Source organism: Macrobrachium rosenbergii, chromosome 14 (assembly GCF_040412425.1).
Source record: "Macrobrachium rosenbergii isolate ZJJX-2024 chromosome 14, ASM4041242v1, whole genome shotgun sequence".
NCBI classification, from domain to species: Eukaryota; Metazoa; Arthropoda; class Malacostraca; order Decapoda; family Palaemonidae; genus Macrobrachium; species Macrobrachium rosenbergii.
In genome coordinates this window covers 27,604,578-27,629,647 of record NC_089754.1, presented here as the reverse complement: position 1 = coordinate 27,629,647, position 25,070 = coordinate 27,604,578, and the positions used below count along the sequence as shown (strand labels likewise).

The 25,070-nt window shown below is 38.6% G+C and overlaps 1 protein-coding gene across 1 annotated transcript; it reads left to right on the top strand.

Moving 5' to 3' along the window:
- Nucleotides 1-1,124: 1,124 nt before the first annotated feature.
- On the top strand, nucleotides 1,125-24,944 carry LOC136845836 (RWD domain-containing protein 1). Its single transcript, XM_067116230.1, has 5 exons — nucleotides 1,125-1,323; nucleotides 8,025-8,239; nucleotides 10,575-10,718; nucleotides 22,042-22,228; nucleotides 24,456-24,944. Exons 1-5 carry the CDS (start codon nucleotides 1,251-1,253, stop codon nucleotides 24,575-24,577), a joined length of 741 nt encoding a protein of 246 aa, XP_066972331.1. The 5' UTR covers nucleotides 1,125-1,250; the 3' UTR covers nucleotides 24,578-24,944.
- The last annotated feature ends 126 nt before the right edge of the window (nucleotides 24,945-25,070 follow it).

Here is a 25,070-nt window from a genome sequence, read left to right as displayed (position 1 = left end):
TCCTCATAGCACTACCCATACCCTGAAATGCCGGTCTACCCCTACCCTGTTTAAGAGACGGACAAGACCACCATATATGATTGTCAAGAAGACAGTGGAACTATATATATATATATATATATATATATATATATATATATATATATATATATATATATATATATATATATATATATATATATAATGTGTGCCTACCAGTATTGCTTTGGATAGTTCCTGGCGAAATTGATACTAGGCATCCACAACAGAATCGAATGTTATGCCGGAAAGGAACTACAAAAAGAAAAAAAAGACAAACTTGTAGTCAGCAGCATTATGACCACCAAGTGCCAGCGAACTTACACCCTGTACTTCAGTCACATCTAACCTCACGGGAGTCCAGGGAACGGTTGATACCCAAGAGTATCGTGTGCTTACGACTCTTGCAGCAGCCAAGACTGCACCCCTCAGAACAAATGAATATGGCACTAAACCTGATCAACTAACGCCCTTCCAAGCGTATGAAACTTTCCGTCAAGCTTCGTCCGGTCCCAGAACTTACACGATGTATATAATTTCCTGCATTGATATCAAGAAGTCAGTCCATACCCCTGCATTTTCCAATCTTTGTTATCCTCTGAAAAATAAGAGAACATCGCTTGGGGAAAACCAGATTACGTCGAACACCCTTGATTACATCAGGTTATTGATGGGTAGCCTACCGATTAATAAACACCACCTCCTGGTGTGAGTGCAGCAGAAACTGTCAGTACCACAGTCCTGCAAAAGGAAGACTAGAGCTGTTATTTTTAGACTTACCACTTAGTCTTAAAAACCTTTCTTCATCGGTGACTGAAACGGCAGGCACTTGGCATTTTGATGCCCTGTCGCCATTATAGTGGATCTTTGGGATAAAATTAATATTAGGAGCAGAATTGGTTTCTTGTAGCAGCTATGCCAACAAGATGAAGGTAACTTAATAGCAGATGTTTTTATTTGTTGCAGATCAATTTAGAAATTAAAGTAAAAATAGGCGATATTTTATTACAGGCAAATGGTTCCACAAGGTATCAAAGCGCAAGTTCAACCGCGGACCAACTAAAATGAGCCGTACCAGAGAAAAATCATACTATTACAACTACTACGTATGGCTTTCATTCTCTTTTGGCAAGTGGTGAAGTAGCCTAGAAGTATAATGTCCACGAGTCTTGTTGTTCGCGTGTACTGAACGTCTTTTTATAACTGCATGAATTTAACGGCCAGATATCACCATGACTGATTACAAGGAGGAGCAGACAAATGAAATTGAGGCTCTCGAGTCCATATATCCAGATGAATTTGAAAGTAAGTAAATGATTAATGGCAATGGTGACCGCAACCTATCCTAGTCCAGGAGACCCGAGATAGACTAACTCGATTGGTCAGTATATTATCTTATCTTACTAAGACTAAACCATAGATTCCTAAGGTTGGTTTCAATAGTATGCCAAGCAGTAAGGTAGACGCAGCCTGGTGAATTAACTTATTGTCCTTTTTATAGCTAGGAAATAATATAGGCTGAACTTTAACATAGCATTAGGCCTAGTAGCCTGTGTAAACAAGGCAGAGAAGGTTTTTGTAATTTGATTACCTTATCCAAACAGAGGGTGAAATAGAAGACGTATCTTATTTCTACATAACAGCCTCGCACAAATTATTACCTTTGAAATTGATTTTTCCTATAGGCCTACTTTTAGTGTTGCTGATGAAGGAGGTCGTTTGTTTATTGTTGGTCAATTATCATTAACCTTATATCTATCCAACATCGTTGGGGTCCCTTTGGGAACGCAGGGTTTTGGAAACAGGAGAAAGGCCGGACCGCCATGTTGTTATGGAATGGTTTCGTGCATGCTCACATCATCAGGGAGCCATAGGCTATGTTTAAGAAGGGATTGGCTAAGGAAAACCATTATAAAAGGAACTATACTAACCTAATGTACCCTAACTTAACCTAACCAAGCAGGCCGTGTTACTTAGTCAGGGGCTCCGCCCCCTGGTGAGGGAAACTCCACTCTATGCCAAAAGCTCCCCTATAACTGCGTATGCGCGATAGCATTCCAGGATGGCCAGCTGACAACTTCTAAGGTTAATTACAGTCGACTGACAAAAAATAATGGTAAATTCTTAATAAGCAACCACAGTACTATAGGAAAAATCAATTTTAAAGGAATACTGCATGCAGAGCTCTTGCTTAGTTCTACCCAGAAGACTACTAGCACGCCCCTTTGGTTCGGTAACTACAAGTTTTTGTGCAAAATGGGCGCCGTATTTGGTGCCAGCAGCCAGGGTATTAACGTTTAAATAAAAGGTGGTAAATATCATAAACATAAATAGAAGATATGAATATGCACAAAGTCAATAATAAAAGGCAGTAAATATCTCAGTGGTCTGGTAAAACTAAGGTATACTTAACTTTCCGGTCAGCAGTTTGTTGGAACCAGGCTGCAGTTGTAGTAGTCGTCAGTTTTACTAAACAAAGGGCAGGAAGAGATATCTAGGCTAAGCGGTTGATAGGTTGACATCATATCAACCCTTTGAATAGCCTTAATGTGTACATTAGTCTATACAAGGGAGCATTGTTCAGGCAGATTTATAACTGTAATAGATGAGGCTATTAGTCTCTGTTTTTGAAACCTTCATATATGTATTTAGAATCAGCACTCCAACATGCCGCAATGCGCCATTCCTCCACAGTTTACTGTAATGAAGCTAAAGAGGGAAGGTGAGTTTTTTGGTAAATATTTGTTCTTCTTCCTTCCAGTTGAAACAACTTTTCCTTTATGACAAATTCTTCACAAATGCTTATTAATGGATGCATGATTTTAGTTATAATTATTAGTACATAATGTACATACATTTTTTTGACTGCCTTTATTAGTGATTTTTTACTAAAATACATAGCTTTTGATGTAGAGTGGTTGACCACCAGACCCATGAAGCTAGGAAGTTCAGACAAAAACAAATTAGGCTAAAATGTTGAAAATTTACAAAAATACCCCAGAAAAGTAACCATTGTCATAATTAATTACTTGCAGTAATCACGGATAATGAAGGAAAGCAAATACAGTAGTCTCATTTTATTATGATTTGTTTGTAAATGGTAATTACAGGAATAACTACTAACTTAACCTTGCTGAAGCAAATGTAGTTAAAGGTACAGAAGAGTTGCATGCATTATATACACTTGTCATGGCTTAGGTAAAAGCTGATCAAGGACATATTTCAGTAGAAATGCATCTTAACCTAACCTATCCTAAGGCAGCATGCCCTGACTGGGCAGAACCATGTAGGCTATGTGCAACTATTCTGTAGTACTACCTAAACATAACTTTGAACGCATCATCCTGGTCCTTACTTGACTATGGCCTTCATTCCTGTGGAGCTTTGTCTTTATCAGATTCTTCGTCTGAGTCTTTAGGGTTAGGTCATGAAATCTCCCATTGATGTGGATATAACATAGGTTTGTGGCAATAGTTTATGAATAAACAATGACTAAAACAGGAGCTTCATATATATATGCATTTGCAATGATTTTGTCTTAGAATTGATGCTGTTACAATTGACAAAGTATAGAGGATTAATAATACAGTACAAAGTATTGTATGCCATTGTGGTGTTATATTATAATACAGCTGTTGTTCCTACAAGAGTATAAGCCCACATCTTTAATATAGAAGTACTCTTGGCACCAGATAAGTTACACTTCATCTTAATGGAGCTTAACTTACAGACTACTGTACTTATCAGCGGCATTATGATTATTTTTTGCTTTGCTAGACCTCTTAAATTGAATGTTAGTGTAAAGTACATGTTAGCTTAGGTTAGAAACTATATAGAATTGGTGTTAGCTGTGAGATATCCAGATAATATTCAGGTGCAGGACTTAATATGATATGGTCTTTTTTTTTACTTAGCAGACTTTGTGACTTATCAGGAAGCCAGACTCCCAGAGTGTGTGTGTTGAGTTGAGGTGCTGTTTAATGGTCATTGAATCTTGGTGACCATCTAGTTGACTGGTGGTTAGTGGGGTTAGTTGCAGTTTACTTGCCATTGACTTGTTGGAAATACAGCACTTTTTCTTCAGCTCTCATCCTGTGCTGAAGTTTCATTGCTGCTTCAGACTTGTGCCAGTGAAGCTTTTTCTACAAGCAATTGCTTTTTTGATGGCTGTGGAACTGAATTTTGATTATGAGTGAGACCTTTGACACGGATGCCTCTCAAGAAGAGTAAGAATGTAACTTAGTGGCCTAGGTGTGCAGGGTAAGATAGTGTATGTGTGTTTTGTGTGTTTTTGATTGCTGTATGTCGTCCTGGACTGGGAACCCGTACCATTTCTGTTCCTTTGTGGAGAGTGGATGTGGTGTTGGTTTAGCCTGCAAGGAGTGTTCTGGCTGGTCTCTTTCCCAGTAGTAGTGGTATGGGTGAAATAAGAGAAGGTTAAAATCATCTTGTGACATCCAGAGGCAATACACCTCAAATTATTTTGGCTCTTTATTGCTGAGAACCCATACTCGTCCAGGAGCGTATCTTGTTCATTTTTCCCACATGGAGGTACATGTGTGAAGGAATCCCAGCACACACTCCATTCATGGAGTAACAGCTGCATATGCAGCGGTTGCCCCTGATGGGGTCCTTGAGAGTGCTTCTGTGCCCTCCACCCTTACTTTTGTGGTGCCAGCTTTTCCAGGTGTTACACTGGAGTCCATGTAATATCTGGAGGCTTGACTTTCCCCGGGCATTCCTAGGGATCCATCTTTTGGTGTCTACCTGGACTACTGGGCTTCAGCTAAGGAGTCGCTTGCTTCTGATCTTGCTCCAGAGGTCACTGTGGTTGACCCTTTTATAGCAGTTGTGGTTCCTCTTGGAAAAACCCTTGCTTTTACTCTTGGACTTCTTCAGACATCTGCTTCATCCTAGCCCCATGGCTTGATGGGAGAGAAGAGCAAGAGGTATAGTTGGAGCAAAGTGAAGAGGCAGAAGTGTGTTTCTTCTTCCTTCTCTTGATCCTTCGCTTCATCATCTCATCTTTTTCTTCACAAGAAGGCTTCATTCAGGGGTCATTCTTTTTTGGAGAGGAACGGGTACAGTAATGCTTGATCACCTTCGAGTGAACAGGGGTCCATCCAAGGCTCTTTTTGTGCTGACGGTTCCTCACTGGTAGTTTGGAGGGGGGAGTCAAGGCTTTTTGTTGGTTCTGATCATCCCAGTTCTTCAGGACCAGTTCATGAATTCTGTGTATACACACATTATAGCTCACCGTTATGTGGTGCCAGGTCAGGTTCTTGTAACCCTCTGTATTATCATTGTGATTGCAACAAGTGTGACCATACACCTGTGCAAGTGAGCCTGGTCCCTCTGGCTCATCTACCAATGTCCAAGCATGATAACACTGATGTTTCCTTACCTGTTCTGAAAGGGGAGTCTGAGTGTTTGGACAAGCATCTTTGGTTCATGGTTGTACATAGGGTGCAGCACCATTAGGTCTAAGCATTCATTCTTCTCTATAATCCTGAGAGTAGCTAATAGGGCAGGCTGGTGCATCTATTCCCTCTCCTTTGGGAGGGGATTTTCTCAGTTTATAAAGATCCTGTAGCACCAGATGGTCCTCTGCCTTTGGAGCCCATGCAGGCTGAATTAGAGAGGCATTCTTAAGAGATCATTGGACTCATTCATGAGCGTAGTAATCTGTGGGTAGCCTCTGCTTGTCAGGGGTGGTCTGGGGAATGTGAACAGTCTTGTCTCTGGACCAGATGGTATCCTTGTGCCAAGGTGCTTCCTCTCAGGCAAATACCTCAACGAATTTTCATGTTTTTGGATGTTCATTGCCCAATAATAGTTCCAAACCACAGGGATCATGGTCTAAAGATTTTAGGTGTTATGCTGTCTGTTTGGACCTTGGCCGCAGTAAGTACATTATATGCACAGCTTCATCCATGTTTATGATTGCCCCAGTCCAGTACCACCTTCAAGAGGGATTTGCTGGTATGGGACTGATCAGTATGCTGCTGGACATTTTCTAATAGAATTCAATTTTATTCATTCACAATATCCTCCCTGTTCCATCTGTGGTCAGCATGGACTGCAGATGTTGTGGCATGGTTACTACACGTGCCAGTCTGATACAGAAATGTGTTTGTGCCACATTCAGCCTTTATTCTCCTTACTTTGAGCACTAACAATTTGAATGCAAACTTGGCACCTGGTTCTGACCCTGTGTTCTTTGAACTAAATCTTCTCCAATCTCTTTGCAAGGAAGAGACTTGAATTCTGTTCATTTTGGCACACAGGGTTCAGTGTTACACTTATCCCTCAGTAGAAACTTCAGTTTTTGGTATCAAGGGCAGGATTCTGACTGACAAAGTTCCTTTGTTTTTTTTTACAAGAAGTACCTGCAGGCTCCTAGACACTTTTTACCTGGCTTGACAGTGGTTACTTAACCATTATACAATTTTCAGAGTTCCTTGAAGACAAGTTTCCTTCCTCCATAAGGTGTGTGCCTGAGCTTAGATTGGCAAAAGGATACCTTGGATATGGGTCTTTTCCCCTCCTGTGAGTCCTTCCCAATTGTGAAAAGCTCAGTGTTTTATTGTGCTGGTCTGGTTGGTGCTGGAGAATACAGGTGAGCATGTGTCTGAAGACTTAGGTCTGATATTGTGTTCTCCTCATCCTTGTTTTAACAAGGGGAAATTAGGTGTAGGATAAGTAGAATATGATAAGACAATAGCTATCCAGTAGTTTTGGAAATGGCTATCTACAGCTTTCCTGAATTGTGTTGTTGAGAGTATGTTGCCAACGCTTAATGTTGATTTGTGGCTTAGACGTAAAGTGAATCTATTGTTTTTTGCATAAAATGTACTATAGAGACAAACATCCTATGCACTCTTCTTTACCTGACCTAGTTGTTATTGCTTGCAACACTACTGCTGCAAAGTGTGTGTCATTTTCTAGTATTAGGTTTAAAACTACAAAGTTTGCTGGGAGTTTTATTTTGGCTACCCACAGAAAAGTGGCTGTTTTCGAATGAGAGAGAGAGAGAGAGAGAGAGATAGAGATTGACTGATTTTGCACATGATTTAGTGTTTTTGAACCAGCTGGTGCAGCTGGATCAAAGGCTACATGGATTAATTTTTTCATGTGTATGTTCCTACGGTTGACCTCAGCTTACTAGTACTAATTTCAGCAGCACTAGGAGTTGATTGAATTCATGATTTTACAGCTGTATTGCACTAAAGTTGAGAACTCAAAAACTACTGATCATTGCTCAAGAGAAACACATAGCCTAATTGAGGCTGGAAGTTGAAACAAAGATACCAGTGCCCCTCAGCAAAGCGGGCAGTTCATTAGTGAACTGTATCTTTTAAAAAACTGAGTATTTACAGGTAGTCCTCTACTTACAAACAAGTTCAGTTCCAAGAACTCATTTGTATGTTCATTTAGTTTGTAAGTCCAACCAAGTTAGACCAGCCATCTAGCATTGTAGCCTAAGGCAAATAGCACTGTGTGGTAATAAAGATTCTATCAAGACACTTTGGTCTTTGTCCATAAAGCTTATAATAAAAGAAATGTTTTAATCGTGCTTTAAAAATTGACAATGGAATGCATGAAATAAAGTTTATATATTCCACATGTATTGCAGACACATTAGTTTGTATCTTTGAAATTGTTTGTAGAGTACTACCTGTACCATGTATTTAATTTCTTCTATATTTCCAACCCTATTTGTGTCATCTGAGGTTTTACCTTTGCTCATATTTTTCTCTGCATAGAGCATTTGATTGTGGGGTATTGAACAGTACTAGCAGGAGAGCTCAGAATCATCATTTACCCCAGTTTCACTTGTTTTAATAGCTGTTCATTACACAATTTGTCTGTACTTAATAGTGTGTAGCCTTATGTGTCAGAGGTTTGTGTCTGTGAGAGAGAGGTTATTCAGAGTTGTGTAATTATCAAACTTACAAGCATTTCTGGTTCTTGTATACTCATGTTTTGTTTTTTCTTTTCAACAGTTCTTGAAACAGATCCTCACCATAAATTCAAGATTAGTGTGAAGTCAGAAGGCTCTGAGCCATATGCAGAATTACATGTAGATCCCGCTGAAATCACCTTACTCTTCGAATATACATCAACTTATCCTGATGAACCTCCAGTTATGGAAGTTCTTCCAGTTGAAAATATAGAAGATGAAGAGCTTGAAGGTTTAAGAACAGATTTGTTGTCACAGGTGTGTATTTTATGTCTCAGGAAGTACGTTTAGAACTCAGATGTTAATGTTTTTCTCCAGCAGTTGCAGTTTAGTGCATAAAAAATATGTGCTCATACAAGGTTTATTTTACAAAAGCTTTTTTTTATGTTGTAATCCATATTTAAAGACACTTGTTTCTATACCTGGTGAGCTTTAATGTTGTTAAAAATTATTATGTATCATTACTTAAACATGTAAGTACCATTTGTCTCTTCGAGATATTTATGAGATGGATGTGTCATACCTCTTTGGCATTCTTTGTATTTTTGGTCTTTCTTTTGCATTATCAAATATGTCTGTTCCTACAACTATAATATCCTTCTTCTGTATGGATAACCTTTAGGGTTTGATGCTAAGATTCAGATAATTTCATCTCAGGTTCAGGCTGATGTGCACTGATGTGATGTAATTCCAGTCTTACTCTCAAAGGCAGTGAATGAAAAAGACTATGCCATTGCCTGCCAAGGCTGTGATATTATATCTCAGGAGGATTAAAATTTACTCTAAGGAGGTTTAAAGTTGTTTCTTTCCCCCAGTATGGGGACATTTAAAGTTGAGAAAACTTGTTTAGGAATCCAACTCCAACTACCTAAGCTCCTTAGTTAAGTTTTGCTACATGAATAGCTGTCTTCCTTCCTGAGTAGCTACTCAGACATATGTAACCTGATGGTTTTTGTGTTAAAAGAAATAAAAATGGTTGAAATTTATTTCTCTACAGACGAAATCAGTTTATGGAAATTGCCTTCCTCTTGTTCCCTCTCTTCGTATTGTGAATCTAAACTTTACTGGGGAATGACTTGCCCACCAGGTGCATTTTGGGTTCCAGATGTGTGCCTGGCCAAATGGGGAAGTGTTCTTCATATGTGGTTCTTGGCTGGGAGCTGCTCTAGTGAGGATTTAGCTTTTGTGAACTAATGGGATTTTATTTTTAAAAAAATACATTTTGTTGTCAAAAATTTCATTTTTGTGATTTTTGAGCTATGATACTTGGTGTTCTGCAAGATAGTGTTTTTGGGAATTTTTTATTGCTGGTGATAATGTAGTATGATTGTCTGCTTAGAAAATATGCAGCTGTCTTTACAGTTTGTGTCTCTCTAATGTGAAATATATAATAACCTCAATAGGATCTTAATTAGGTCAATGAGTGACGTTGTTTGAGGTATAATGGCTCCAGCAAAACCAAGACACCTTTGATAAGCCAATGTTGTATCATGCTCTCACACAATTAAGTCATGATTGAATAATTGACAATATACTGGGTGTTACCTTTATCTCCCAACATCTTTATTTATTTTCTTTTGCTGCACTTAACATATTTAATATCTGGAAAGATGATTGTATTAGTTATCAGAAGATTATCAGTAGATTGTTTTGTCAGAATGCAGGTAGAATCTTGAAATTGTTATGGGCGAAAGTGATATGAGTGATGGTTTCCTATTTCCAACAATTTTCTTCATATTCTTTTTCTCAGCATAATCTCCAGTCATGGTCGCTGTTTTTAATGAGCCTCCTTCAGCTGTTTCTATTTTGATTGGCTCATTTCATAGTTGGTTTTGGCAGATGTTTAACAGGTGACTCATTTCATAGTTAATTTTGGCAGATGTTTTACAGATGGATGCCCATCTTAACTCCAGCCCTTCCTGGCTGCTAATTTCTAATTCCCAGCAGTGGTAATGATTATTTAGAGTTTAGACCATTGTCATATTGTATGTGTGGCCATGCTTCATAGCATTTAATTCAGTAGGGAATTTCCAGTATTGTCTGTAGCATTAGAACAGGTTAAATAAACTGCTGGATTGTAGTATTCTTCATTCCAAAAAGAATGAAACATTAAAGTAATACATCTACGCCCCTGAATTGGTCATGCTCTTCTGACCCATGGGTATTTAGTAATTCAGTTGATGCAGTTCCTGTATGCAGGACTCTTAAAAGCAAACATACCTTTAACTATTGTCCAACTTTCAACCAAAAACATTACTTTTATATAAGGAATTGTTCAGGGCATGTGGTTACTCTACATTGGAGAGGTAATGCTCACCCCCAGGAATAGTAATCATTACACAATATTGCACTGTATATTCCTCATCAGTATATATGCTCTTTTAGTTATCTTAAGGGGTAGACTCATATAAGGCAGTTGTTTGCAACCATGAAATTTTAAAGCTTTTATTGTGATGTATTTAAATGCTAAAATTTTTTCCCTATATTTTGGTTGCATAACTGAAATTTGCAACTATTATTTTTTCAAAAGATATAATATTCTCGAATTTGATATTGACCTGATTGTTTATAAATTTAATTTGGAAATTTTCAGTGTGAAGAAAATCTTGGGATGGTAATGGTCTTCACATTGGTATCTTATTCATTGGAGTGGCTTACAAATCACATGGAGAGTATAGCACGGTCTGCTAAGGAAGAGCTAGAACGGAAGAAATTAGAGCAAGAAGAAGCAGAAAGGGTAAGTCTCTCTCTCTCTCTCTCTCTCTCTCTCTCTCTCTCTCTCTCTCTCTCTCTCTCTCTCTCTCTCTCTCTCTCTCAGGTTACTTAATGATATGTTTCTCTCCCTCTGTCAGGTTACCCAACAATATTTTATTCTAATACAGTTGACAAGCATAGATAATTGTTTTAGTTAGGAAGCTCTGTAATAGTAAATTGACAGTGATATCAAAAGTTTCTTCCAAAACAAAGTGCAGTTGAGTCATGAAACTGCTAAAATATGAGACAACCTCAATTCAAATCTGGGCAGCAGGAATTGTGCAAGAATTTATAGTAACTGGAGAGCTCAGGCCATGATCATCAGTACATCTGAGAGGACATAGTTACATTTTTGGCAGCAGACCTCCTGTGACATCGGGATAATGCTACTCTTTTTACTTACTGGCAGCCTTCTTTTGGTTAAACATTGGAATTTGAATAATAGAGTGCAGCAGTAGTGGAGGATCTGGTCAAGGTCTTGTATTCTCAGTGGGATTTTTTGCATCTTATGCAACCAGAATGAGGAGACGTAACTGACTGAACCTCTTTCAAGCAAGATTCAAGAGGGGAAGGGACTCTGTGTCCGTTGTAGATCTGGAGGCTGCCAGTACTCATAAACCTGTACACACTTATAAAGTCTATATGAGTCAGGTATGATGATATTCAGTTGTAGGCTTGAGCATTATGAAATTAAGATGGGAAAAAGGACCAATGGCTTTATGTTTATGGTGATAGTTATTGAGATAAACTTGATGGGACAAAACTTACCATTCAGTAATAAAAATTCTCAGGTAAAATAGAGAAGTAAGAGTTTATAGTACCCCTAAAAACTAGAATGCAAAGGATACTGTAAATTCAGATTATAAAAGATACTACAGTAAGGAAGTACTGTGTATGGATCAGAACCTCACCCTGACTGAAAATGTAAGATTCTCAGAAAAATAAACTGTTTTTATGCATGCCAAATCTAATACATTTTAGTTTTATATCTGTGACATAGACTTGAAATTACTGAGGAGTAGAATTAGAATTTTGCTAAAGAACCTCAACTAGAAAATGAAAGGTATAGGACTCCTTAGCCCAGCAAAGATTCCTACATAGAAAACTATCCCAAACCTGAAGAACAGATAAAAGACAACAATGAATATAAAAGACACCATGTGGATGTGTCAGGATAAAGCAAATGTCAAAAACCTACGGGCTAATCAAGGAAACAGTAAAGGAATCGAAGTTCTTTACATTACAAAGTAAAAGAGGATAGAATGTAGAAGGTATTTGAGACTGGAGAAGTTGTGAAATATGGCTCAAGATCATGTGCAGTATTTCAAGTTGTTCCCAGTCCAGCAAATATTCACTTTCTTGATAACACCTTATGCAGTTAAGCAAATTTAAGAGTTGTCCTATAATATATGTGATTGTACCACTTGCATTTATGTGCATTCAGTATTCATGTTTTATACGGGTATTTAGGTTGAGTGATAATCATCCTGTCATCTCTCAACTTGTGTTCCTTTCCCAGTAGATTTTGTACACCTTTGTAACCCAGCATTTTATTTATTCAGTGTTGAAAATAGAACTGTGTGTTTTGAATTGTTCAGTGAAATGAAGGAACTTCTAAGATATTGTTTCCTTTTAAATGATCAGAATGATAATATTCCAGCTACAATCTCTTTGTGTCCCAGTGCTTATTTGGGAGCCTCAGTGGCTTTTCTGTTTATCTTAAGACAAAAGATATTGGTCTTTTTTGGAATTTTGACTATTATTTACTGGAATCAAACATATTGAGATACAAAATGAAAGCTAATGCTTTGCTGTATCGTATGAACTCAGAATAAACAAGAAAAGAAAACTTTCCTGTATCCAATTTTTCACTGCAGTGCTGCAGTGTAGCCTTGAGAAGAATATCATAGTTATGCAGTGATTGTTCTTGTTAATGGAACCTTATTGTTAGCTATCATGCCCACACACTAATATTGATCAGCTAAGAAAGCATCCTTAATAAGCAGGATCAGTACTGTCCAACTTTCAGCATACAGTAATTCCTAATCTGTTATCTGATGTTTCTCATGTTCAAGATTTAATGCAGCCTGGGAAAAAAAAAAAACTTAAAGTGAATTCAAGAAGCAGAGTAAATACTGCTTGGGTTTCCATTCATATATTTATAACAGTGATAATATGAATACAGCCTGTTTTAGGTCACTTGCCATTCCCTTACTATAATACTTCTCTTTGGTGTGGCTGTCAGTATTTGCCAGAGATTTATCTTTTAGGAATGGTTCATGGTGGTAGGTTTCTGTATCTTCAGTAGCAGCAATGACTTGGACCATTGATAGATGGTCTTTTGTTTGTTGATTTTTCATAAGTTGTATTTTATCAGAGAAGTTTAGCTATCACAGTTGATCCCCGATCCTCTTTCTTCCTGAGAGCAACCAGACTTGCTGAACAGCAGCACCAATATGCAATAAATGTGCCTTGCTGTCAAACTTCTGAGTTCAAGGTCTTTTATTCCTCATACCATTTGACTTCGGAACAGTCTCACTGAGGATGTTGTGCAATTAGAACCTCAAAAGTTCAAGAGAATATGCAATGCATTAATACCCTGAAAAAACTCACCTTTTACTTTAATAATTATTTATTTATATTTTTACTGGTACTGCATACAAATATTGTAATTTGTCTTTTTTTCTTTTATAATAACTGACTACTTCTCTGTATTTCCTGTTGTCTTCGGTAATTTCTTTCAAGTAAACACCATATTCTTTGGAAGCTTGAATTAGTCAATGGCCCCTACAGGCTTGTTCCATATGAATAGGGTTTAGCTTCTCAATAATAATAATCTTAATGGTAATCTGATAAATTAGTAAAGGCTATAGCTAGATGGAAATTATCAGGTAGTGCTGTGCACAACACCATACAGTATATGACTGGTCACCTTTTGTTCTCACACCGCTGGATGTGGAACAGTCTCCTTGAGGATGTGCAATTAGAACCTCAAAAATTCAAGGGAAGATGCGATGTATTAACACACTAAAACAATACCTCTTGTACTTCAGTAATTTATTTATATTTGTATTGGTGTTTATATTAATTTGCCTTTTTTTCTCTTATAATAAATGATCTCTTTCTGTATTTCCTATTATCTCCTGTAATTTCTATGAAATAAACACTATATTCTTTGGAAGCTTGAATTAGTCAGTAGCCCAGTAGGTTTGTTCTGTATGAATAGGGTTAATCTTCTAAATAATAGCAATAATAATAATCTGATAGATTAGTAATGGTTATAAGTGGATGGAAATTATTAGGCTGTACCAGACAATATGTGACTGGTTGCCCTTTTGTTCCTTTACCTTCGCTTGTCCGCTTCCCCCACAGATTGCCTCAGCATTCATACTGTTCGCACTCATTACTTCAGTTTTTCAGTGGACTAGAAAGCCCATTTTTGTAGTAATAATGGACCCAAAGCTTAAGATTATTGACAATGATATTGTTCTAAGCCAAAGACAAAGTATGAAGTGATTCCTCTAATTGAAAAAATAAAAAATTCTTAATACTGTATAAGTGAAGTAGAAAAAACTGTGAGGCTCCCAGGATGTATGGCATGATCAAGTTATCAATTTGTGAAGTGCTGAAACATAAGGAAAAATGTTCTTATTAGTTGTGCATATCTCAATTAAGCTATAGCATATACAGTATAGGTATGTACTAAGAGGAAAATTATTACAGTATTTGGAATGAATCTTACCTACTGTTAAAGTTAGCGTATATCGTCACGCCACTGAGTGCTGTCGGCATTAAAATAAAAAAAAAAATGTGTGGCTGACCTGGTTAGACTGTCTATAATCACCTGTTTTCTCCACCAGGTTGCTCTAGAATGTTTATGTTCTTGTCAGAATTCTCCCTGCCACGTCCTTGTTTGCTTGGTGGAATTCAGCTGTAATAATTTTTTTTTTTTTTGTGGTTGTTTTGGGAGTTCTGCCTGTATTTCTCCTGTATGGTATTGTACTTGATTTTGTTTTTGAGCTCTGTCTTCTACTGCTAGCCAAGATAAAAGCATTAGGCTATGTAGGAGTGAGTTTTATGTTGACCGAATGTATTCGGTTAGCCATGATGGCCACGCTGTATGATTTTTCCTCTTGTGAAGAATGTAAAGATTGGTCAGATGAAAGAATTAATAGTTTTGTGAAATATCAGAAGATGCAGGAGGCCGATAGGTTTTGTAGGCACTTAGTCAGGTCCGGCCCTAAGCCTACTCCATCTATCCCTTCTAACCACTGTACCCCTTCTCTCATTCCTTCTTTGATTGACAAATCAGATTCCTCTTTCACTGTTAATGCTCTGCCTTCCCTTGTTCCCTATTTACTTCAGGAGAAAAGGTTAGGTAAAATGGAAGATGATATTAGTTTATTGTTAACCTCAGTTAGACATTTAGTCGACTTGGTGACGAAAGATCGCGAATCCCTCCGTAGTGATCGTCCATTTTCGGTTTCCCCCATGAAAAAGAAGGTGGTGGAGCTTTCGTCTGCCTGTAGCCCGCCCTCTGGACTGCCCTGCGTCAGTTGGTCTTCTTCTCTGACAGGGAACCATGATATGTCTCGGGACGAAAGTCTGTGCCCATCTCTCTCTCTCTCTCTCTCTCTCTCTCTCTCTCTCTCTCTCTCTCTCTCTCTCTCTCTCTCTCTCTCTCTCTCTACCACCTGCTGTCTCAGCAGCGAAACTTTCTCCGAAAGATTCCTTTGGTAGGGTTACGCGCTCTCTCCGACCAGCTCATGTGTTATCGCCTTCTGCCGGGAGTGAAAGTGATGTATGCGAGCCTGTTGAGTTATCTAGGAGTGTTAGACAGGTTCCTATTATCCAGTAGTTTCTGAACCTCGCGTCAATATGTATATTGCCCAATCAGTTTCTTGCCCAGTATCATCTTTCATTGCTTCCTTTCTGACGTTGACCCCCGATCTCCTACTCAATCCCCACCTCTCTCTCCTAGTATTCCTTGCCTAATGTCTGCTGTTTTTGCTTGTACTAGCGGCCCTTCTCCTTCTGTCGCTTTGTGTACATTGCATGCGACTCCGGCTGTTACCTCAGTCGGATTGTCTCTCTAGTCAAATCTTGCGTCTCTTGCCGATTTGTTGGGTAAGCGCAAAGCATTTGAATTTTTTTCCACAGTGACATGCGCAAATCCTCTACCTACTCACACCCAACCGTCTCCCTCCCAGTCACTGCCCCCACCTTCAGTTGTTTCCTGCCTGCATCCCATGACATCATCATTGTTTGTTCCAGGTGCGTTGCCATCTTCTTCCCATGAGGACTTAATGATTCCTGTAAGCCCGTTCCTTCCATTAGACACAGTGGATTTTGACCTAGATTCAGATGATTCTCCTTCAGTGTTTAGGTGCTTATTAGGTCGCGCTGCTTTGCTTTACCCTTGCCTGTTTGCCGAAGATGATCCGGTTGATCGGCATTCATTTTTGTCAGCTTCTACCTCAGCTCTGGTTCTGCGAGTAAGAAGTTAAAATTGTCTGATTCTGTTTTAGCGTGGTTTGATGCAATATCGAAAGCTTTATCCTCAAAGTAGGTCACTGGAATTGATGGCTACGGTTTCCTCTTTCATGAAACTTCAGAGAGTTAATTATTATCACACGGGAGCATTGCCAGATCTTCGTCCTTCCCTAGTTCAAGACGCCAGTTATTTCAAATTGCTTGACCCTTTGAAACGTAGAACTCTTGAAACTGTTAATGTAGTTTGGTCTAATACTGAGACAGAAGCGCTTTTCGAAATCAGCTTTTCACGCTATTGAAGCCCTTTCCATTGTGGAATTGGTGCTTAGTACTATCGCTCATTTATTAAGCAAACAAAATGGTACTAGATGAAGCTGTAGAGCAGGGGTCGGCAACCTTTTGGACACACTGTGCCAGTTGATAATTAATACCATTTCTTTTATTACCTTGCGTGCCAGTTGTTATTTTTTTAGCACACATAATTGTACTATGTGTGACCATTTTAATTATAATGTATTTTCCTGAACATAATTAATAATCTTGTTGCATTTAGTATTCTTTGTAACAAAAATATCTTATATTTCAAGTGTATACCTCACCATATCAATGCGATCCTTTCCCTTGCTTCCCGGAGGCCAAAGTTGAAATTTCAGGGGAATATTTAGACACCTTGAGTTTCACACAATCCTCAGAGTGATCCTTTGTAAACCTGCTGCGATGGGGGCTTAGGATGTGCTTCATGTGTGAAAATATCTGCTCACATTGATATGTGGATCCATATGCTGATAGCAGTGCAAAAGCTACTTTCTTCATGCAATTGAATTTATCAGGCAGTGATGTCCAGGACCCTAAAATGGAGGCTGAATGATCATTTTTACTGGTTTCCAGTATTTCTTGAAGATCTTTAAATTTAGCTGACCACAATGGTGAGGCCTGAAAGTCAATTAACTGCATTTCCAACTCCTGAGTTTCCATCCACTAAAGAGAGTCACATCCAAGTCACTGTATTTAAAGGTGTCTGGTCTGATTAAAAATGAAAACACTGAGCCCATGTATTGAAATCTTGAAATCTGATTGAGAACTCAGACTCTACTTCTTGCATTTGCAACTGAAGATTAGTAGTGTTGACAGGATGAATTGCAGATAAGTTCTTCAAGTTTTTTAACTAACAGAAAGAACCAGTTTTGATATCTGCAGTGAACAAATGCCTTCCAAGTCATTTGTTTTTCCTGCACCTGCAGATGTTTTAGGTGTTGTGATGTCTGAGAGAAACACAGGTTTCACAATCCAATCTCTGTCCTCCAGCTCAGGATAGTGTTGGCCTTTTTCTGATAAGAAAATTTGGATTTCATCAAAGCATTCCACAAATCTCTCCAACACCTTCCCACAGCTTAAGCACCTAACACTGCAGTGCAAGGGTATATCTTTGTACACACTGTCCACCTCTTCAAAGAAAGCTTGAAACTGCCTGTGCGTAAGAGAAGATTGTGCAACAAGAAAATTTACTACTTTTGTAACAGTAGTTATCACCTTGTTAAGATCAGAGCTTGAGATCTTGGCACATAAATTTTCTTGATGAACTATGCAGTGCAGTTTCAGAATGGGGTGCCCAATTTTATCCTCAACCATCTTAGTAAAACCCTTGTTTTTTCTTACCATAGCAAGAGCACCATCTGTTGTAATTGCAAAAATCTTTCTTATGTCTACCCTCTGTTCTCAAAATGGTCAGTGAATGCCTTCAGTATGTCTTCTCCTTGGTCCATACATCTCCAGCTCTCGTGGTGTCACTATACCTGGCAAAAACAGCCAAGCGGGAATGCCATTGGTATCCATGCTTTCATCCAGGGCCACACTGAACAAGGTGTACAAAGCAACCGTTTGCAGCTGACTTACATTATCAGCCATTTCAGAAATACGCCTACCTTCTAGCTGTCATCCGTGATGACCTTTGATATGCAAAATAACACAGCACTCTAGAAACTGCTTTTATAAAATCTCCATCAGTAAAAGGAATACACAGAGCTAGATTGTAACTGGCTTCAGTTTCATTGTTTTGCTAACACCAAGTTTCTGAACACATTACTTTGTTTCTCATAGCGGATACTGCTCTCTAATTGCCCTCAGCTTTGTCAGCAATACCCGAAAGTCTTCTCGTGTTTGGTCTCAAAGTGTCGCTTAACACTCGAGTCATTTGCAGCAGAGAGCGCACACAGCTCGACCACTCTGCTGAATAAATCCAAAGTCATTTGTCCATGATGACTGAAATGATCGGACATCAAGCTTGACTTTTTTTGCAATAGCCATGGTGACAATTAACTAGAAAGAATATTACGTACGGCAGCTAAAGAGTCACTGAAACAACAGCACTTTGTGACTGATGCGAACGGCTGGTGGGAGCACACCGGTACCAACTGGTCTCATACTCGTCTGCATCTCGTTGCACTCACGTACTCCTCATCATGGGTACAAAACATTTTCATTTTAATTCAATGAATCATAGGAAAGAAAAGATAGACAAATAAATATATAGATAGACAGATAGTTAGATAGATATGATAATTTAAATCATAAAGTAAATAGACCATAAAGATAAAAGTAATGATGCACAATACACATTCTCTCTCTCTCTCTCTCTCTCTCAGTATTTTTTTTAGGATTTTTTCTTTGCTCCTTCGAATCAAATGCCATGCCATGGACAAGCACTCCACGTGCCATAGGTTGCGAACCCCTGCTGTAGAGTACTTGCCCTGTCTTGATAGAGCTATTTCAGACTCTTCTGGAGAATTGTCACATATGTTTACTAATTCTGTTTTGAAGAAACAAGAACAATTGTGTTCTTTTTTATCATGTAAAGTAACGCCAACGTAGCGATCAGTAGCTGTTTTTGATGTCCTCATCAGCATCTACTTAATCTTGATGTTTTTAAAGCTACTACTGAAGATGTTGCCAATCAAGAAAGTAGAGAATTATTAGTTCAGTCTCGTAAAGACTCTTTAAAGCGCCCTCTTTCACCAGTTTTGGTCCTGCTTCCAAAATTCATGCTGTTTTTCGACCCAAGTCGTCTCCCAGTTCTTCCTTGTCTAGTCAGTCCTTTCAAGGTAGGCAAGTCTCACATTTTAAAGGAAAGAATTGTAAAAGTAACCACAACTGATGGTATGAGCCCTCAAGGTATGGTAGGAGCCTGTCTTCAGAGCTTTTTGGAGTGTATGGCAAAGCTTCGGGCAGAACCTTGGGTGTTGAAGGTTCTCAAGGAGGGATATGTTGTACCTTTTGTTACTCCTCCTCCCCTGTCACCGACTCCAATATCCTTCCCTGTGTACCATCATCACGTAGAGAAATTCCCAGTGTTACAAGAGATCATACAGTCATTACTCAAGGAGGTGATTGAACCAGTGTTAGACAAGTCACTGGGGTTTTACAATCGCCCTTTTTCTTGTTCCCAAGGCCTCGGGGGCTGGAGGCCAGTATTAGACGTTTCCAGTCTCGACGAAGTTCGTTCGCCTGACTCCTTTATGATGGAGTCACCCAATTCTGTTGTGGCAAGCTTCCAGAAGGGAGACTGGATGATGTCTATTGATATGCAAGATGCATATTTCCACGTTCCAAGTAAATTTCTGCGCTTTGTCTTTGAAGGCAGGATCTTCCAATTCAAGGCCCTGTGTTTTGGTCTGAGTACAGCCCCTCAAGTGTTCACCGTGTTTTGGCCCCATTAGCGGGATAGAGTCGTTTCTGGGCATCCGGATGCTCCTATACTTAGACGACTGGTCAGTTCTCGCCAACTTGTTTCAGGCGATCTTGAGGGCAAAACATGCTGTTGTTGCCTTCATGACTGAGAGTTGCCCAGAACCTCTCAGATCACCATCCAAAACCTGATTGACACTTGTCACTCCCACTGTGACATCAACTCACCACCTCAATGAAAAACACTAGAGGGCAGGAGAAACAAGGAACAATCGTAATAAGATTGTTTCAACAAAACAACAGCCAGTCCTAACAAGGGAATCAGTCCTCAAATCTAGAAGACCCTCCACTGTTAAACTGTATCAACAACAGTGGTCAGTTTATCGATCTTGGTACTTATCCCGAGGGATATCCAGCACCCGTACCTCTATAGATAACCTTATTAAGTTCTTCCGGTATCTTAGGTACGCAAAACAACTTTGTGTTCCTTCCATTAAGGGATATCGCTCCATGTTATCTTCGGTTTTGAGATATTCAATTTTTTGCGTTGCCTCAACTTGAGCCTTTGTCTAGATCTTCCCTTAAGAACTTAATGTTAAAGATGCTTTTTCTTTTAGCTCTTGCCACAGCTAAGCATATTAGTGAGCTTCAAGCCCTCTCTTGTAATGTGGGCTTCATCCAAGGGGATGCCTGCCTCTTTTCCTTCCTTTATTTAGGCAAAAACAGTGTCAAAGCTAAAGCCCTTCCAAGATGTGTGAAAGTACCTAATTTAACTAGTCTACTAGGCAATGAGGAGGAGGCTCTTCTATGTCCAGTTAGAGCTTTGAAGATTTATCTGGACAGCCTTAAACCTTTGAGAGGAGGAGTTAAAAATTTATTTTGTGGTGTTAGAAGGCCTAATACTCCTATGCCCAAGAATGCTTTTTCTTTTCTTTTTTTTTTTTTACGTTGTTTAATTCAGCCAGCACATGCAGAGTTGAATTCTGGCTTTTTACCGTTGTTCTCTTTTCCTCTTGTTAGTTGTTAGGAAATCCTGGTATCTAATGGGGAACATGAAGGTACACACTGGTGCATAGAAGCATACCTTCTCATTGTAAGGTGGTTATTGTCTTGACTGTAGTTTGACTGTCGTTGTGGGCTTCACTCTGCACAGGAGTCAGTGATACTCTATGAAATAGTCTTTTTCCTGTAAGAATCCTCAGACAAGTCTCGCTAAGAGGACCCTTAAACCTTGCTGTGGATCCACCCTCTAGTGGCAGTACCTACCAGAAAGAATTACGCAACAGGTAAGAATGTTCAGTAGCTTTTTCTCTTTTATTAAAGCTTTAGTTTGCTTGGCTGACCAGGTGTTTATTCTGGCTGTACTAACCCACCAACCCTTTTTCAGTGTGGTAGTCAGCTAACTTTAATAGTAGGTAAGGTTCATTCCAAATAATATCAGTTTTCTTGATAAAACTTATTATTTGGATACTTACTACTGTTAAAGTGAAACCTGCCCAGCCTCCCACATCTTAGTGGGTGGTCAGGAAGAGTTCTGACAACATAAACATTCTAAAGCCACCTGGTGGGGAAAACAGGTGGTTTTAGACAGTCTAACCAGGTCAGCCATGCTGCTTTTTTTTTTTTTAAATGCCGATGGCACCTAGCAGCATGAAGGTATAAGCTAACTTTAACAGTAGGTAAGTATCCAAATGATTAATTTTATCACGAAAATCTATATATCAAAGCTCTGCATATGGGTCCCTATTATCCAGATTAGACTCTTCCAGGGTGTTAACCATGGATAAATGGGGAAATACTCTACTTACCATTGGTCAGTTGTTTTTGTCTCCTTTTGTCAAACATAAAATATCAGAACTGCATAAAACAATATTATGTTAAATGTTCAAAATCATACTGTACATTGAGGTGTACCTACTTCCTTACCACGCTGATTAGGTTTCCTAAAAAAAATATAGCAGCTTTTCCCATTAACACTTATTTTCATCCTGATTTTGTGTAGGCTTGCTTGTGAGGGATGCCAAATTTTGCACATTATTTTTATTTATTTTTTTTGTAATTTTAAATTTTCGTAGGTGTACTAGGCAGTTTTCTTTGTGTTTAAGGTTTCTATCCATCTGGTATTTTTTCAGAAAAAGTTTGAGGGTACAAGAGTATCTGTGGAAACATTCCTTGCATGGAAAGCAAAATTTGATGCTGAAATGGCAGCCTTACGTTGTGATGACAAAGATGATGAAAAAAATAAAAAGCTAACTGGCCGAGAGCTCTTCATGAGAGATAAGACATTAAATGAGTCCGACTTGAGTTTCTTGGGTGAAGGTAAGTTTGTTGTATCTGTTGCCTTAGGTATAAATCATACTTTAATTGCAGTTTAACAGTTTAAGTGTTCTCTGATGCTGTTGCTGAAATTTATTTCAGGTACATTCATTTTATGATTGACATTTTGTGAAGGAAAATTACAGTGCTTGACATTTTGTGAAGGAAAATTACAGTTCAGGACTTTCATTAGGTGATTCAGTAAGAATCATTCTTGCAAACTGGAAAACCACATAATTACACTCAACTAGTTATTGCAGACTGCTTGCCAAATAGCTGATTAAAATCATTAATGGTTAAATGACAAGCAAGACCTACACTAAAGGTTCTGTGAGCCTTTTTGTTGACATTCTGCATCTTTAGTATCCTATTCTGCTCCTTTCCCACCTAACATCCAGTTTCGTCATTCCTGTTCACAGTACTGTAATGTGTTTGCATATGAATATTTCTTTATGCTTGCATAAAACGTGACCTGATGAAGAGCAGTAACCAGAGTAAATGTTCGTAGACGTGTTTAAAAGATAGAGGAGGGGCATAGATAGAGGATTGAAATTCATTGCAAGCAAAATAAAGCTTATGGTGACTGTTAGGGAAACAAAGGAAACTGCAATGAAGCAGCAAAAGACAAGGTTTCATTAGCATTGGCCTAGGCACTTAGGATCTCCCAGCTGGTGGTGTCTATGGTTCTCCAGAAGGAAGGATGCTGTTATTGCTGTGGGTCAGAATGTGCTTGGAGGCCCAGGGAGTTGCTAATGCATGTGATCCAGTCATGGAGGGGTATCTATTTATCAGGGCTTACAATATGAACTGAAGACAAGCCAAATCCAGGAGATCCTAAAGTAAAAGGTTTGTGGTGGTGGTGGTGGTGGTATCTGCATCAAGTAGATCTTGAACAGGTATGAGACATCTCTTTTGGAAGATGTCTAACAAGGCTGTTATTGCCCATGAAGAGCAGACAGCATCAAAATTCAAGGCTGCCTTCTGGCACTGAAGGAGACCTGAAGTTAATGTCCATCAGTTTACTATATACACACACACACGATAAGCTTGGAGTAAGATGGCATAACATTCCTACATTCTTACTGTGATAATGCTTCATGGATGATTGACTCACAACATACATATTTTTGCTTCCCAGCACCATATCAGTCATGGAGACCTTGAACTCTTAGCATGCTATCAAAAGCATAAAAGGAAGACTTTGGTCCAGTCCTTTGACACTAGCCTGATAGGACAGTCAAGGAATATTGGAAGAGCTTGAACTTCAAGGATGTGATGACTGTCATTGACACTTGAAATCCAGTACAGGTTTCATTGTTAAGTGCTGTGTGGAAGGAGAGATTGTGGCAATGCATCTACACTGTCATGGGTTCCCCTGCTATTAAGAGCATCATAAAGACCTTGTGAGGTGGTTACACAAAGCTGGTTTAACAAGGAAGCTAAAAAACAGTCTCTTAGCTCCCTGAGATCTGCAGTGAGCTGCCGACCAGTTTGGAATTAATGGGGCTGAAGCAGGGGCATGCAGTGGAACGTGAGGCAGTCATGGAAGATGAGGCAGAAGCTCACATGGCATTGGAAATAAAAAAAATGAAACTGCTCCAGTATTTGCCCATTTACTGTAGAACTTGATGAGCTAGGGAAGTGCAGCAAGATGATCACAGCAATAGCAACATTGAAGTACTTCCTACAACAAAGGAATTACCAATTGCTGCTGTCCGTAAGCCAAAGTTAGTTAGTTATAAATGATTTGTTTAACCAGACCTCTGAACTCTTTTAGGGTTCTTCTCGGGCTGGGACCGTGAGCCAAAAGGAAATGTCAGTAATGAAGAAGCTGGCAATAAATAAATTAGAGGTGTATAGACCAGAGTTAACTGGGAACTGCAGGTGTTCCAGTACAGCACAACATTTGCTGGCAAACATGGGCACAATATCACAGGAGACTCTAACCAGGGAAAACGAACCCAAAGTTCTAGACACAGAGGACAACTGTATGAAGCAAAATGGATTCTGGAAACAAATTTCTTGCAAATGCATACCACCACTATTGCCTTATTTTACTTGGTGCTATATTGCTCTTTTGTGGTTTGACAGGTTTTATTACTTTTAGACATTTATGCTGGCTATGTTAACATGTATTTGTAAGAGCTGTATCACAATTCTAGTTGTTGCTCTTCTCTTATAAATGGGGCATTTTAACTGTATGTATATTTACCATATGTTATTTTTCCAGGAGAATCAGAGGTAACTGTAGATGAAAGTTTATTCCAAGATTTAGATGACCTGGATTTAGAAGATGACGACGACATTGATGAAGATTATGTACCAGGAATGGAAGAGGAACTTTCAGACTAGTTAAAAAAATCATTTATTTTTATGATTATCGGATGTATTCTTGATGCCCATATTTTTGTTAATGACAGAAATAGTGACTTAAATAGGTTGTATTTCATTTGACTTGATCATAATCATACAAACCTTTTTTTTTTTTATCCCAGCTTTATATTAATTTTGACTAACTTGATTTCAGTGAAGCATGAGGAATATTTTTCTAGATCTGAAAGTAAAAGGGAGAGTGGAAAGTTGTCATTTAGTAAAAACTAAGTAAAATGTAATTTTGTTTTCATATAATTTATTTTAGGTATTACATAATGTCCATGTTGAATCGACAAAATATTTTTGTCATAACTTGGCAGGCATTAGGAGTAAATTTTCAAATAAAGTTGTTTTTATATTACCTTATAGATTAGTAGTTGTGGCACTCTTTTGCTGAATCACTGGAACTAATTAAAAATTAGGATCATACATTTTTCTTTATTACCATGATAGGCAAGTGTTAAGGTGGTAT